At 34.0% G+C, this 14,491-nt stretch overlaps 1 protein-coding gene across 1 annotated transcript; it reads right to left on the bottom strand.

The window, feature by feature from the left end:
* Positions 1–6,962: 6,962 nt before the first annotated feature.
* On the bottom strand, positions 6,963–9,529 carry LOC143612063 (omega-3 fatty acid desaturase, chloroplastic-like). The gene is made up of 8 exons (XM_077086136.1): positions 8,881–9,529; positions 8,709–8,798; positions 8,549–8,615; positions 8,369–8,461; positions 7,814–7,999; positions 7,635–7,715; positions 7,409–7,546; positions 6,963–7,328 (listed from the first exon to the last, which is right to left on the bottom strand). Exons 1-8 carry the CDS (start codon positions 9,354–9,356, stop codon positions 7,155–7,157), a joined length of 1,305 nt encoding a protein of 434 aa, XP_076942251.1. The 5' UTR covers positions 9,357–9,529; the 3' UTR covers positions 6,963–7,154.
* Positions 9,530–14,491: the final 4,962 nt, after the last annotated feature.

Below are 14,491 nucleotides of genomic sequence, written 5' to 3' on the forward strand. Positions count from 1 at the left end.
CTTTTCATGATGATATGGTCAGATTAATGGTTTAATGATCATTGTTCAGATATTATATACATACATACATATATATTATTTTTTGCAATGGGATTCATTGTCTTATGGATTCAAAGAACAAAATCATTAAATATGAATTATTGGAGAAGAAAAAGACAAGAAGTGGCCGGTTTGATGTCGGCCTTGGCGTGCTGGGCTTTTTCAAAGATGGTCTATTTTGCGTGTTTGCAACTTTATACTTTATATAATTGAAAATATATACTTTTATAGTTATGCTTATTTTTTATTTGTAGGTTGTGTTATTATTAAAGGGAAAGATGCTCTTGTTAATTTAACAAATGACCAAAATATATTGTGTTTTGTTTTCCTCCTAACAAACTAACAAATACTTGTATAACAAGTGGTTGGTCACATATTTGTTTTTTATTATCAAGATGTTAAACTCATATTTTTTTAATTAGAAAATGACCTTAGATTTTACAATCAAAATATACCAAGTTCTGGGGATCAGGTATTCAATAGACTTGACCCATTGGTTCCACCCTGCAACTTATTTGAGCCAGAGTTATTTCTTTTATAGAAGAGGTAAATTATTTTAATAATTACGAAGAGTTTTGTATGTTACATGATTTTTTTGTAAGTTTGATGCTCTAAAATTCATTTTTGATATATTATTTATTTAAATGATAAACTAATTGAGCATTTGTAACACCATAAATCTCTCTTGTCAGTCTCGTTTTCATTCAATCATGTTTTTTTTATTATTACCTTTTCATTTATTTTTATTTTTAAATAACGTAATAAATGAAAATGATGTAGAATGAAGTATAATATCGGCTAAGTGGTGGGAGTGAATGATACAGGAAAACTAAAATGATGCAGATGTGACGAATAATATATAACGACCTATAACGCATAGCCTAAAAATAAATTGAATTTCATTACAAATTACACTTTGTTTGTTTTATTCTTAATCAATACTTTCTAGCTGTATCTATATAATATTTTTATCAAACGGTCAACAAGTGACAACTTTAAATTCCCACTAAGCCCAATAACTTATATTTTTATAACTATAACCACATCAAACTTTACAGAAATATCTAAACAAAAGAACACTGATTTATCTATAGTTTTAATTATTAACATCAAAACATAAACATTAGTCTTCTAGAAAATGGGTGAAATTCGAGGTGAAAATGTAAGTAGGTTGGGTTGGATTTAGGTAAGTAGTTAGAAAGAGTGTGGGTCAGAATGGGTTTGGTCATGATAAATATTTAAAAATAGAGAGTTAGGATGGATATAGGTCAAGATGGGTAACAAAAGTTAAAATACAAAGGGTTTCAAAAACCCCTAAAAAAAGAACTAGACATGTCATATTTTGATGAACAAAAAGACCTGTGATTTCTCATATAAATAGTCGCTACAATAAATATCATCGTGGGGCTAGTGTGAGACTATTTTTGTAATTTGTTGAAGGAATTTAGAATGATTAACCGATATACATACTTGCAGCTTCTGATTATACGTGTCAACACTTTGGAATAAAATTCCACTGGTTTTAAGATTGGTTGTTGTGAATGAGCTTTAGAACTCATGTTAAAGTGTCATACTACCGTCACATAGTAGGTAGTGTGGGCTTTAACCTTAAAGTCACGTTGTGATTTAAAGCCGTAAAAAGACTCACCCCTTTAAATTTGAGCCCCATAATATGTCAACACTCTTCCTTTGTTGAGGGTTAATGCCTTGAAGCCTCCTCCCTTACCGCCCCTTAATTACCGACACAACGCGATATTTGGGGCTTTAAAGCCCTGCCATGTGATTTGCCACTCTCTTTGAAGCCCCACAATTACTTGTCTAATAACTTTTTTTCCTTTTTAATGTGTCTTTTCTAGTAAATCTGAGTTAATTTCTACCCATGTATAAGTTTAACTTTCACCATGATGAGTTTACATGCCGAGCTGGCTCATACGGTTTCAAGCTTGAGAAAGCGGGTCCATTGACTTACTTGATTAACAACCCTAAATTAGTGGAACTAGCTAAAGAGTTCATAGTAAAAAACACATCATACCTTTTGATTTATTTATTTTAAATTTTTATATCTATAAATAAATTATGGTATATATATATACATATATTATATTAGAGGAGCACATCAATATGAGTAGGGTATATGACTTTCAAACCATATGACAACACCCTCGCCACCCCAGGTGGATAGGGTGCATTACTTTATTTCAAAGCAAATGTTTATCACATAAAATTGATTTATTTTTAACATTTATTGTACTTGGAGAACTAAAAAACAAACAAAAAGTTCTATAATACTTGTGGATAGGTTCTGCTAGTGATTTTGTGCTTTATAAGTAGAGAAAATTACCAAAATATATATGTTTGATCAAAATTTTACCAAAATAGACATGCATATTTTAGCCTACATCTTTACAATCATTGGTTTTTTGATCAATAAACAACTGACACGTCCCTGAAGCCGGCTAAGGTGGCTAAGTCTTAGCCACCACTTTATGGGCACTGAATTTTATGAAAAGTAAATGGGTCTCACCTTTAGTCAATAAAAATTCGACACGTATCAAAGGCGGCTAAACTTAGCCTACATCTATGGTTATTTAGCCGGCATCTTTGACTCTTAGCCGGCTTCGGGATACGTGTCTATTTACTTAGCCGACTCAAAATATTCCTTCTTAGCCGGCTCGAACCCGGCTTGTAGGCTAAAGCTTCACTTTGTCGCCTTCTTTTTTTCATTTATCCTTCCAATTTTAGCCGCCAAAATTGAATATTTTACTAACCTTACCAACTCTATTAAATATTTAGCCGACTTCACTTAGCCGGTGTAAATTTAGCCCCCAAAATTAAATATTTTTACCTACTCAATTATTTAGCCGGTTTCGCTTAGCCGCCAATTTTTTTCTCCTAGCTGGCATGTTTTAGCCATTAGAAATAAATACATTTACCTACCCAGATTTAATTTTTCACCAACCATTTTTATAAAACTATACAACCATATTCACTCCATCTTATAAAACCATTTTCACACTCTCAAACTTTTTTACTTTCTTATCACTAGATCCTCACTTATTGGGACCGACAGCGACCAAAAAAAAATAATTGCGTTAGGATTCCGTTAGTTGAGACCGACAACGACCAAAAGGAAATTATTGCGACTAATAAAACCAATATACCTTAAAATAAACATTTTTATATTTAAAAAATGCATTTGTTTTCTTAATTGTTTCATTGTTTAGAGAGGGCTTTTTAAATAATTTTTAGAGAGAGTTTGTATTTTTTAAAACAAATTCTTTAATGTTTGTTAATAAAAAAAATAATAATGTATTTACGTAGTAAACTGCACAAATTTTGTACTATAGCATAAAAAAATGCTAAATGAAGTAATATATCAAATAAAGTTATTAAAAACTTAAAAGTCTAATAAGGAAATATGACAAATAGAAGAAGAATGGTATGTTTAGCATGACCTCTTTAAAATCACTCATATTTTAAAGTATTTATTATGATCTGGCATTTATTTTACACTGACCACTATTTTCATAAAAATACCAGAAAATCATTTTTATTTTATGTCTTAAATCAACTGGGCAAAATGAAAAAAAGAAAAGGAAAAGAGATGAGTGGTCGGTATCCTCTTTAACGAGTGGCTGAAGATACCTTGAGGCCCCACACTTCATCGATGCTTGTCTTGCAACTTGCATCGTACAAAATTTCAAATCACTTTAATTATTAATATTAAATACCATTACAAACAGATAAAAATGTTTTTCATAAAAAAAATAACATAAATATCACAAATGTATCAAGATTTCAAATAATTTGTGATATAAGAGCATTCTCATCCAACCCTATATCCCTAAATTCAAAATTACACTAAATAGTATACATTTGTTATTTCATTATTAAAACTACCTCAAATGTATCAAGATTACAAGATAAATATATTAGAAAAAAGATTTATGCAAGATATTTTCTGATAAACATTAAATTCGTTTGAAATATGTTCAACATGTTTCAACTCTCAAACAAAACATGTTAGTTTTTTAGTTATTTAAATTCATGAGGAAATTATTCTAAAATATATTTTAACTGCTTGAAACTTTTCATCTGTTTTTAGTGGTCAATAACGATCGAAGGAAGGAGGAAGGTTGTTGTGGATATACGTGATGGAGGAATGTGTTGCACTATTGTATTGTTGTGGGGTAGGTAATGGTGGATAGTGGATGATAGATTTTGTACACTAATACCTTGTGATGATAAAAAACACCCTCAACGCTAATAGTTTTGATGCACTTGTATATAAATATATCATGTCAGCTATCACATTAGATTTAAATTAATGTTTTGAAAAACATTTATTTTCTCCCTTTTCAATTGTGCTTTCTTCTTTTAAATTATCACTTCTTTTGATTGTTTTAGCCTTAGTTTTGACGAGTTTGGTGTATAACTATTTTTACGGAAGCATATAGGTTCTTTGAAGGTATTTGTGTTACATTAGTCATGCATCAATGCTTTTCTAGTTTTCTCTAGTTACAAATATAGTTTTCTTATAACTTTGTGTTATTAGTAACTTACTACTATTATATTTAGTCCCTTTTGAGAACGACGACGCTATCATACAAAAATAACAAAACGCTAGACAATAAACCAAGTACTAGAAACAAAAGAGCAAATTCCGAGATACATAAAGAAGTTGGAGAGCAACACCCAATTAAACTTACTAATGTTAGCGTTATCATGAATCCAATTAAACAACAAGAGCATGTGCCATCTGCTGTTTTATGAATGAACGAGCTTCCTTCCAAAACCGTCATGCATTCCTAGCCTTCTAGATTTGCCATATGGCTGTATAAATCAAAGTCGCCCTAAATTTGTTATTTCTCTTCGACCCTGAAGATGTATTAAGCATAATAGTGATATAGAAGTGTTTTTAAGAGGGCAGATGGACATGCCACTCAACGAGTATAACCAACTCCAAATCATAGCTGAGAAATTTTCCCTGAAAATTAGGTAGTCGATTTCCTCATCCTCTATATCGCACAAAGGACATGAGGTCGTTGAGATATTCACACCTTTGGTTAGATTGATTATGATAAATGTTGATCAAGAGTAGAATTTTAAGTGGATAAATTCGGTTTGGTTAACCAAAAAGATCTTAAAATTTTCCCAACTTACCAGTATCTCGACAAAGTTTTGCGATCTCAACAACTTCCCAACCACGTTTGGAAGCTTTTTTTACCAATCCATTGAAACCGAATGATCGTATCCATGCTAGCCTTGTGGACCACTCTGTCCAAATCAAAGAAGTTTTTACAAGAATCTAAAGCATAAATGTGAGGATGTTTTTGTTTTAGAGCCAAGTTTCCACACCATATATTTTTCCAAAAGCATGTGTTATCTCCTTTTCCAACTTTCTTTGCATATAAAGAAGATATACAAATCTCAAGTCCCTAAATTGACATCAATCTTAGATATCTCCAACCACGTGTCCGTAAGACACTAGTTAGCAAAAGATTTTCCATCAATAAAAGAGATGTTATGAAGGATTATATAAATCTCACCTAGAGACTATTGTGCTCAACGTTGATCCTCCATCGTCATTTTGGAAAAAAGCAAAATTTAACGATCTAAGGCCACCAATACCAAGGCCACCGCATGTTTTCGCCTGATTGGCTTGTCCCAAGCGACCGAGTTGATTTTCTTGTTGCTATCATCACCGCCCCAAAGGAATCTTCTTCTAATAGATTACATAGAAGTAATGTCTTTCTTTAGAGCCATAGAGAAAAAATAATGTAACTTAACAAGGGCGAGTCTTGTACCAAAAGAAAGAAACTTCGCCTTCCACTTGCTCAACTTTGTCCGGAATTTATCCAAATAAGATTTCAGGATATTGAAAGATTCATATTAGCACCAATGGGAAGTCCAAGATAAATAAAAAGGAAAATAGCGGGTTCACAATTTAGAACACCAGAAAGTCCGGTGATATCCACAAAATCCACACGAACACTAGTAACTTATATTTATAAACATTAACTTTTGGCCAAATGCAAGATGAAAACATCTGAGAATTCTGTTAAGGTTAATAAAGTTGACTTCAGACCATCCAATAATAAACAAAACGTCATTTGACTAAATAAGATGAGACGACCTAAGACCAAAGTTTGGAAGGTTAATACCTTGCAAGATGTAATGTTCGCATGCTATATCAGTACCTTTTGTTTTTGTTGCTGTTTTACTATACCATAGTTTATGCATTATGGATACTTTACTTTACATGTTAAGAAAAGTCTTTTGGAGCAGGAGTCTTAGCGGGACCCCCTCTCTATCTTCCAGGATGAATGAGATATTTACAAGTGTACGTTGAGCTTAGGCATGAAATGGGTTAGGTATCAACGAGAGATTGCGGGAAGGGAAGCATGGTGAGTGGAGTCAACGTAGTTGTCTCTGAGCAGATAATCATGCCATCCGAAATCACACCCTGGAGGTAGACACGGTATGACTCCCCTAAACCTTAAAAATGTTAAGTGAATTGTAAACGTAAAATAAATTAATAAAAATGTTATTTTGTTAACATTAAGTTAAAATTATAATTTTATGAAAATGACACATAAAATGACTAATACCACACAAAAGTGAAGTATCCATTGTTTCAGATGTCTTGATTTGTTTATGGCTTTATGCATCTTTGTCACGTTCTTAACTTTGTCACATTCTTAAATATATTTAGGCCTACAAGTATATTTTTTTAAAAAGAATCTAAAATTTGTCCATGGCTTGTAAGTTGTAACATTCTGCCAATCAAACCACATGTGATACATTAAATCTAACAAAAAATGAAAAAGGACATTTAATTGACATTACACGTTGGAAAAAACCATATAAAATTCATATTTGTTCGCTCAATCATGGCCACATATTTGTTGTCACAAGAATCCCAATACTAAATTGTTGTAATCATCTTCAAGTCTCTATATGTTTACATTATTTTCAATTCAAGAAAATGAATTAAGGGTTCCTAAACAACCTGAGAATGTGTTTATATAAATTCTTGAATATTTTCATGTCAAGAAAAAGAATCATTAGGTCTTCTAGCATCCCTTTCTCTTGTTAAATCTTGACAATTCTCGCTATTTCGCGGTCATGTTTGGGTCTGTCTGATAGTATAGAATCTCCCCATCATCACTCACATAGTGATCTTTCTTCAAACTGCTAATAAGAACTCCCAACAAGTGAAATGGAAGAGGCCCAGATTTCTTTGGCTCTCTATAATATTTTCCAAAAACCGGCTTTGCAGCTTCGGTCTACATTATTGAAAATGAAACATTAGTATTATGCTCATATAATTATAAAGATCTAAACTTTTGTAACGAAGAATACTCACTGCTTCGATTAGGTTGTAATGAGGGATTTGAGGGAAGAGATGATGTATGACATGGGTTCCAATGTCATGATGGATATTATTAATCCATCCATAGTCGCGATCGAGTGTTGTTAGTCCTCCTCTTAGATAACTCCATTCCTGTCACACCCATTTAATATTCTCAACATTTTTGATGATGAAATGCAAATATAATATCATGGTTGGTTACTTGGTTTAAAGTTCAAACCTTTCCGCGATACCATGGGAGTTTATCTTCATGACCATGATGATGCAAGTAGGTTACTAAATCAAGCCATATGACAAAACCCTGAATTTAAATCAAGAAACATGATTATAAGTGTAAAAAAAATTGGAAGAATATGAAGCTTTTGAAGAAGAAAAAACTGTTCTAAGTTTTTAACTGACCCAGTAAGGGATGCCATAGAGTTTAAGTACTTGAAGAGGACCCATTGTAAAGGATAATCCCACAAGCAAGGCAGCCATGGCTGTCCAACAAACCGTTGATGTGATGATGTCTTTCCTTTCGTTAGGAAGAAATAGATCGCTGTCCGGGTTGAAATGCGAGCCTTTCTTTCCCGGGCTTCGAGTCCACTGTTAATTCGCAACAATATACGATATTAATACTAGCATAGGCATAGCTAGAAAATACACAAAAAGACTAGAATGTCCAAACTCAACTTTATTTTTGGAGGCAAAATTTCTTAAATTCATGATTCTAAAGTAAAATTTCCAACATCTCTATTAACTACATGTATATCTTTAAACGTTCCGTAAACCTAACCCTCCCTATTATTTTACCGAATGTACGCCTTTAAACTAAATCAGTCACATTGTCTCTCTACTTTACTCATTTGGGATACGTTTAGCATACATGGATACATTAGTGACATGAAATTAGTAAAGTCAAATAATGGAAAAACACTTAAAAGAATTGATTTGGATGAGAATCAAGAGGCTAACCAGATAGAAAGGGTATGCAAGCATGGGGAATGGCAAGGTGAACCTTAAAGTTCTTGTACCATTATCTAAATTTCTGTAAATCTTCTCAGATAACTGTAAACACAAGGGATTTTGTTAGAAATTGTATCAAACTCATCAAATTCATGTTATGCGAATCAAGATTCGTAGCTCGAGACTCACCGGATGCCAAGATTCATCGTTTTCAACATGTCCATGGTTCTGGTGGTGAGTTCTGTGACTAATTCTCCTGCATACATCCAAATATCCAATCCAATTAATAAAACACAGATTAAATAATAAATAATACAAATTATTCAAATACAAAACAATTGAAGCATACCATCCATGATAAGGCACAAGAATTGAAGAATGAAGTATATGACCAACCACACTATTAAGCTTGGCATTGTTGGAGAAGCTTCCATGTCCACTAAGCAAGACAACATAATAATCTTTATTTATAATAAAAAAATAAACAAAAAAATAAAATCATTAAAAAAAATCATGATTACCAATCATGGCCAAGAACAAACAGAGCCCAGAACATAGTTGATTGAGCAATCCAATAAAGTGGCCAAACCACAATATTATTGAAGTAAGCAGCCACAGCAGCCAACCCAAAAACCACCACCACATCTCTCACAACATAACTCATGGACCGCCAGGGGTCCTTAACCCAACAATGTTTCGGTATAGCGGCTCGAATATCCGCCAATGTGAATGGTGGTGGTGCACCAGGGTTAAACCCATTATTATTATTATTAACTTCACTTTCACTGTCACCTTCATCTACTAAATGTATCTTGGCTGGTGCACTCACTTTCAATGCCCAGTTTCTTTCTCTTGTTCTTGAAACTGAAGGCCGGATTGTGATTCCATTGGAATTGGAAGAATTGGTTAAAAGGGTGTTGAAGATTTTGAATCTTGAATACGGGTATGATCTTGGAAGTGGTGTTACACCACATTGGGATAACACCCAGGTGGCCATTGAATAATGGGAATGCAGAGTGTTTAGATCTATTGGTGTGTGAGTGAGAGGTTATAAAGAAGGTGTGTTTGAGGTGTGTACGTTGTTCATGATTCAGAGATATGAGGATATGAAATGCAAGGGTCTACTTCGTCCACGTAACTCGAAATCTTAAGTTGTCTGTCGTTGCAAGCTTGTTAAGCATATACAAGTAGACATGTTGTGTGAGGGGTGTGAACCGCGGCGAACCCCCAGACGACCTATCTAAGATTAGGGGGGAGATCCTCAATAGTGATGACCCTTTCACTCTTCCACGAACTGATACATGTACCGAATGCTCATACGGGAAAGTTGACTCCTGGGACTGGAACCTGGGGGGTTGCTCCGATAAATCCTTTCTTTCTCGTCCACTTTTACCCAGGGGTAGCCTTCCTTGTCGCCAAAGAAGAATGAGAATTGATAAAGTTTTCTTGGGGTTTTTCGCTTCAATAGCAGAAGCAAAGAAGTCAAATCAATGCAGCTTTCGTGCCCAGCCTAAAAAGATCCTATCCTCTGGCTTTCATGGTTTTCATGTGATTATAGGTACTCTTTTCTCGATCATATGTGGTATTCGCCAATATCTTGGTCATCTGACCAAGGAGCATCACGTTGGCTTTGAAGCAGCTGCATGGTACTGGCATTTTGTAGACGTGGTTCGGTTATAACCAACTAAGAGTTCCTTTGCCTTGTAAGTCATAAACCTGACTAGGGTACTGAAATATTATTCATTTACTGCCCGAACAAGGTCCGGCATGGACCATTCGGTAGGTAATTGCCTTTCTTTTGATTCTAGTAAGTGAAATATTTGTGATGCTTTCCAAGATTTCATCAAAAGGTGGTGGATTCACTCCATTATCTATCGTTGTTTCTAATTGGTTATTATTGTGTTAGGTTGAATATTTTTAACATGGTATTTAATTATTGGTGGAGATATTTTGTTGAGGATGCGGTTGGAATTTAGTTTCGGTCGGTGTTTGAAGAGATATGGTCTTGGATCCGGATCGGACATGAATCTGAACCGAAGGAAAGCTAAGTATTACGAGGGGAAAACGACAAGAAACAACACACCATGCGCACGCCTGGGTGAATAAGTCGAAAACGAGAAGGTACATTCCAGAACTGTGCTGGTAGCAGGTTAAGGCCACATATAAGCGGGTACGCGTGGGGCCATCACAACGACCATGTAAAGGAGAATAATACTAAACATTGAGCTCCGCGCATAACGACATCCAAGATCTCCACTATGACGGATGCAGATTAGACAAAACGGATATTCCCCTGCCATGTGGCCGAATAGGTTTTCCACAACACTCCACACCTCCGGCTATATATAGGAGGCTCCACCAAATGGTAAATGATTCATTCTCTCACTCTCTCTACTCATACTATCTCTTTGTGCTTTACACACTTGTATGCACAAAGAGACCATTGTGAAGGCGATGATCTCTACACGATTGCTTTCTCTACATCTTATACTTGCATATCTTTACACACAACAACCTCAAATTAAGTACTCTCGGCTAGCTACACCTATTTGAACACGTGTTTCTTCAGTGTTAGTATGATTTGGTTCGTTTTGGTGTGGTATAGGCATTTGGTATCACAACCAAAGAAATATTGTTGTGATATGCATAAAAAATATATTAACGTGTGTTTTATGTCGATCGAAAAGCACTGGGAAATGAATAAAGTCATAATATATCCAAAATGATATCGGTACATATTTTACATTAATCGAAAACCTTAAAATGAATAACGGTACTAATGTTGGTACATACTCCATCTGTCCCATTATAAGTGTTCATATTTGAAAAACACAAAGTTTAAAGTGGATTGAATGATTACTTTTTTTTCTTTCTAAATGACAATAATGCCATTGATAAGTGGGTCAATCAATATTGTTTATTAATATAAGTTATGTGTGTTTAAGAGTAAACTTGAAAATTGGCTAATAAATTTTGAAAATAAACACTTGTAATAGACAAATAAAAAATGAAATGTGAAGACTTATAATGAGACGGAGAGAGTAACATTTAGATTCTTCAAAAATTTTATACCACAAAAATGTCAATAAAAAAATTAAACACACTTGTGTGTTTAGACATTTTAAAAAAATAAAATTTTGTGGCTAAACTTCAAAGTACAAAAAATTTTGTGGTCAATTTATAAAGTAATAATACAACCATGCCAATATAAATAAGAAAACCTTTGTAATCACCCTTTAGAACAAAACTTTTATAGCTAAACTTTATAATAAAAAAACTTTTGTGTTTAATTTCTATAAAAGAAATATTACTATTCATACACAAATTCTCATAAACCAATATTAATATCAATATATAATACTCAATAATAAAAAAAACCTTTTAGAGTAGGATTCGACCTTACAACCCATTACAAAATTAACACCCTTTTGTAAATTGTTATGCTATATAGGCAACACAATCATGAAAAAAAAAGTAGGAAATAAGATTATGTGTAGTGAACGAGCTACAAAATGGGTCGTTTATGATCAGAATCACTTGGATGGTTCACTGTCCCTTTTAGTTTTTTCGGTACCACACACATGACATGGTGATCAATGTTACATCAAACAAGTTAACCCGTCAGGTGTCATACTTGCAAGCCCAGGTAGGATGAAGTGCAAGGTGGGCTGTCGTTTAGGGCCCATTCCAGTGATGGCCGCACAATTTAAATAATACTGTATAATAATTAAAAGTAATTATCAAGGTGGGTCGTATATAAACATATCGTAAACACTTGTTCAATCAGAGTTGCAGCGATCGATTATTTGATCAAAATAAGACCGAATGTGGGTCTTGAATATGAGATTTCCCTTATACAACAATGATCAGCGCGTTCCACCATACAATATAACAGAGAGTATCATTTATGATGAGTTCATCAATAATTTGATTCAAATATTGCTAAGATCGAGAATCTCACAATTCATTTGAATTTTTTTTGTTTATTACAACAATCAAGGGCGAAGCTTCATTGAGGCCCGTTGTGGCCCCGACCCCCCTGTTTTTTTGCGCATTAGTGTAAATTTACCTGTTTTCGGCCGAAAATTTGTATCGTAGTGTAAGTTTAGTCTTTTTCGGTCAAAAATTTGAGCCCAACCCCCCCTCGTTTGTGAAATTCTGTATACATTTTGAGCTCCCCCCGGTGCCTCAGTTCAAGCTTCGCCACTGACTACAATAACTTTGTTTTGTTTACTTCTATCACAATTATTATTGATGAGGAATGTCTTGCCTTAAATATTATTAACATGTTCGGGTTTAGTTGGTTGTAGAGCATATGAAAAGACCAATGTTAAGTGTGCTTATATTGGAGTAGTACTAGGATATGCGACCTGTTGGGATTCTCCAACATGATAACTTAAAACAAATCGGTGAGTGTCTTGATTAGCAATTCATCTAGGCAACACGAACAATATTGGTGGTATGAAGAGCGATATTGTACAAATGGTATCAGAGTCATTCTTGAGTGGTTCGAGATGGTTGGGGCAAACTTTACTAACGATAATGAATCCCTAGGGTGTCCATGAGAACACAAATCCTACATCTCTAAATTATGAAGGCGGGACAAATCTCATCGAGGACGATGAATCTAAAAGGGGGGACATGTGTGGGGGTAATCGAAGCACAGTAGGCAAATCTCACATTAGTTGTGGCCGTGAGAGATTCATGGTTCATTAAAAAATGTCATGCCTTAAAATATCATCAATTTTTGGGCTTAGTTGGTTGTGAAGCAGATGAAAACTTTATAGTTAATCGTGCTTATGTATGAGTAACACTAAGATGGATGCCCTCATGGGAAGTTTCCATCGGGACAACCAAAAACAAATGTGTGAGTTCCTAGACAGTTGATATTAGTAATACGAGATACATAATGTTACAATCTTGCTTCTTGTCGTCCTAAGAGATATCAAGCTGGAACTATTTCAGTTAGCTGCAATAGAATATAAGATTAATTTGACGATATCTTATTTCATCGCCACCTTAATTATATTCGTATTAACTTTTCACTCTTAGATTGTATTTCATAACTTTTAGCTTGTAACGATGAGTTTTCACTTGTCGTTCACTTTAGTGTATTTTTTTCATTGCTAGAAGATATTGATCTTTCAGCAAAGAAATAACGGCTTTCGGATTGAAAACATATGCCTTCGGATCACTCTTGATAATTACAAACATCTCTAGAATCACAGTTTTCGGAAGAACACTTATTTAAATTTGCAATTTCACAAAGCAATCTAGCTCACTTTCGGAGCGCAGATTCCAAAGCATTTAAACAAAATTGGCTTGTTGTAAACGGATAGTGCTGCGAGCACAATGTGGCTCGGTACTGGTTTTCTGTCTCCTGTGATCTAAGACACTTGCTAAAACAGGGTTGCGTGTCTCCCGTGATCTATGAGAAGAAACTATTGTCTAAAAACATGTCCAGTAATCGGTACTACTTTACAAACATTTTATGGAGCAAAACATGGCACTAAATTAAACCAAGGACGAAATGGACATTTCCACACATCAAGTTACGTCTTCCTACTCTTCATCTTCACTTTTTACGTAAAATAATTTATTTTAATTTTAAAGATAACCTGATCATAGTGAGAAATGATCTTTTTGTGAATGCATATCACATCCTCTCATTGTCTCGAGTCATTATTCCTATAGCCTACATGAAGGGTTCTTGTTTTAAGAGAGATCGAAGTTTGGGCATGAGATTAGTGTTGATTTTAGTTTTGCACAAAATTAATATGTGAAGTAAATGGGCCGGCCCAAATGACTTATGAATTGTGTCATGAAGCCCAAAGTGTTCATAAATCTTAACGAAGAGGGTATTCGAGACAAAGAGAACATGTCGTTGAAACCGAGAATGGTGTCGGCAGCTAGAGAGAAAAATTAAATTCATAATTTATACTTTATAATAAAATAAAATACCTTCTTTTAAAGTTATTTCTTTGACTATTTATTTTGGTTCTTAAAAAACGAAAAGTCTACCTTCTTTGATAGTTCTTTTCTACTACTTCTAATTACGGCAACCAGAATAGGACAAAAGAGAACATTTATTTAAGACCAACTTCTTCACAACAAACATGGTTGATAGTTGTT

Source organism: Bidens hawaiensis, unplaced genomic scaffold, assembly GCF_021521415.1.
Source record: "Bidens hawaiensis isolate Kalapana, Puna unplaced genomic scaffold, B.hawaiensis_p1.1 tig00033168_1, whole genome shotgun sequence".
Taxonomy (NCBI): Eukaryota; Viridiplantae; Streptophyta; class Magnoliopsida; order Asterales; family Asteraceae; genus Bidens; species Bidens hawaiensis.

Bases quoted from the DNA above. Each gene is read 5' to 3' on its own strand.
- LOC143612063 (XM_077086136.1), bottom strand. From the start codon at position 9,356: ATGGCCACCTGGGTGTTATCCCAATGTGGTGTAACACCACTTCCAAGA. The intron at 8,799-8,880 runs GTAATCATGATT...TGTCTTGCTTAG, and splicing joins TTTGTTCTTGGCCATGATTG to TGGACATGGAAGCTTCTCCA. The intron at 8,462-8,548 runs GTGAGTCTCGAG...TTGTGTTTACAG, and splicing joins ACGATGAATCTTGGCATCCG to TTATCTGAGAAGATTTACAG.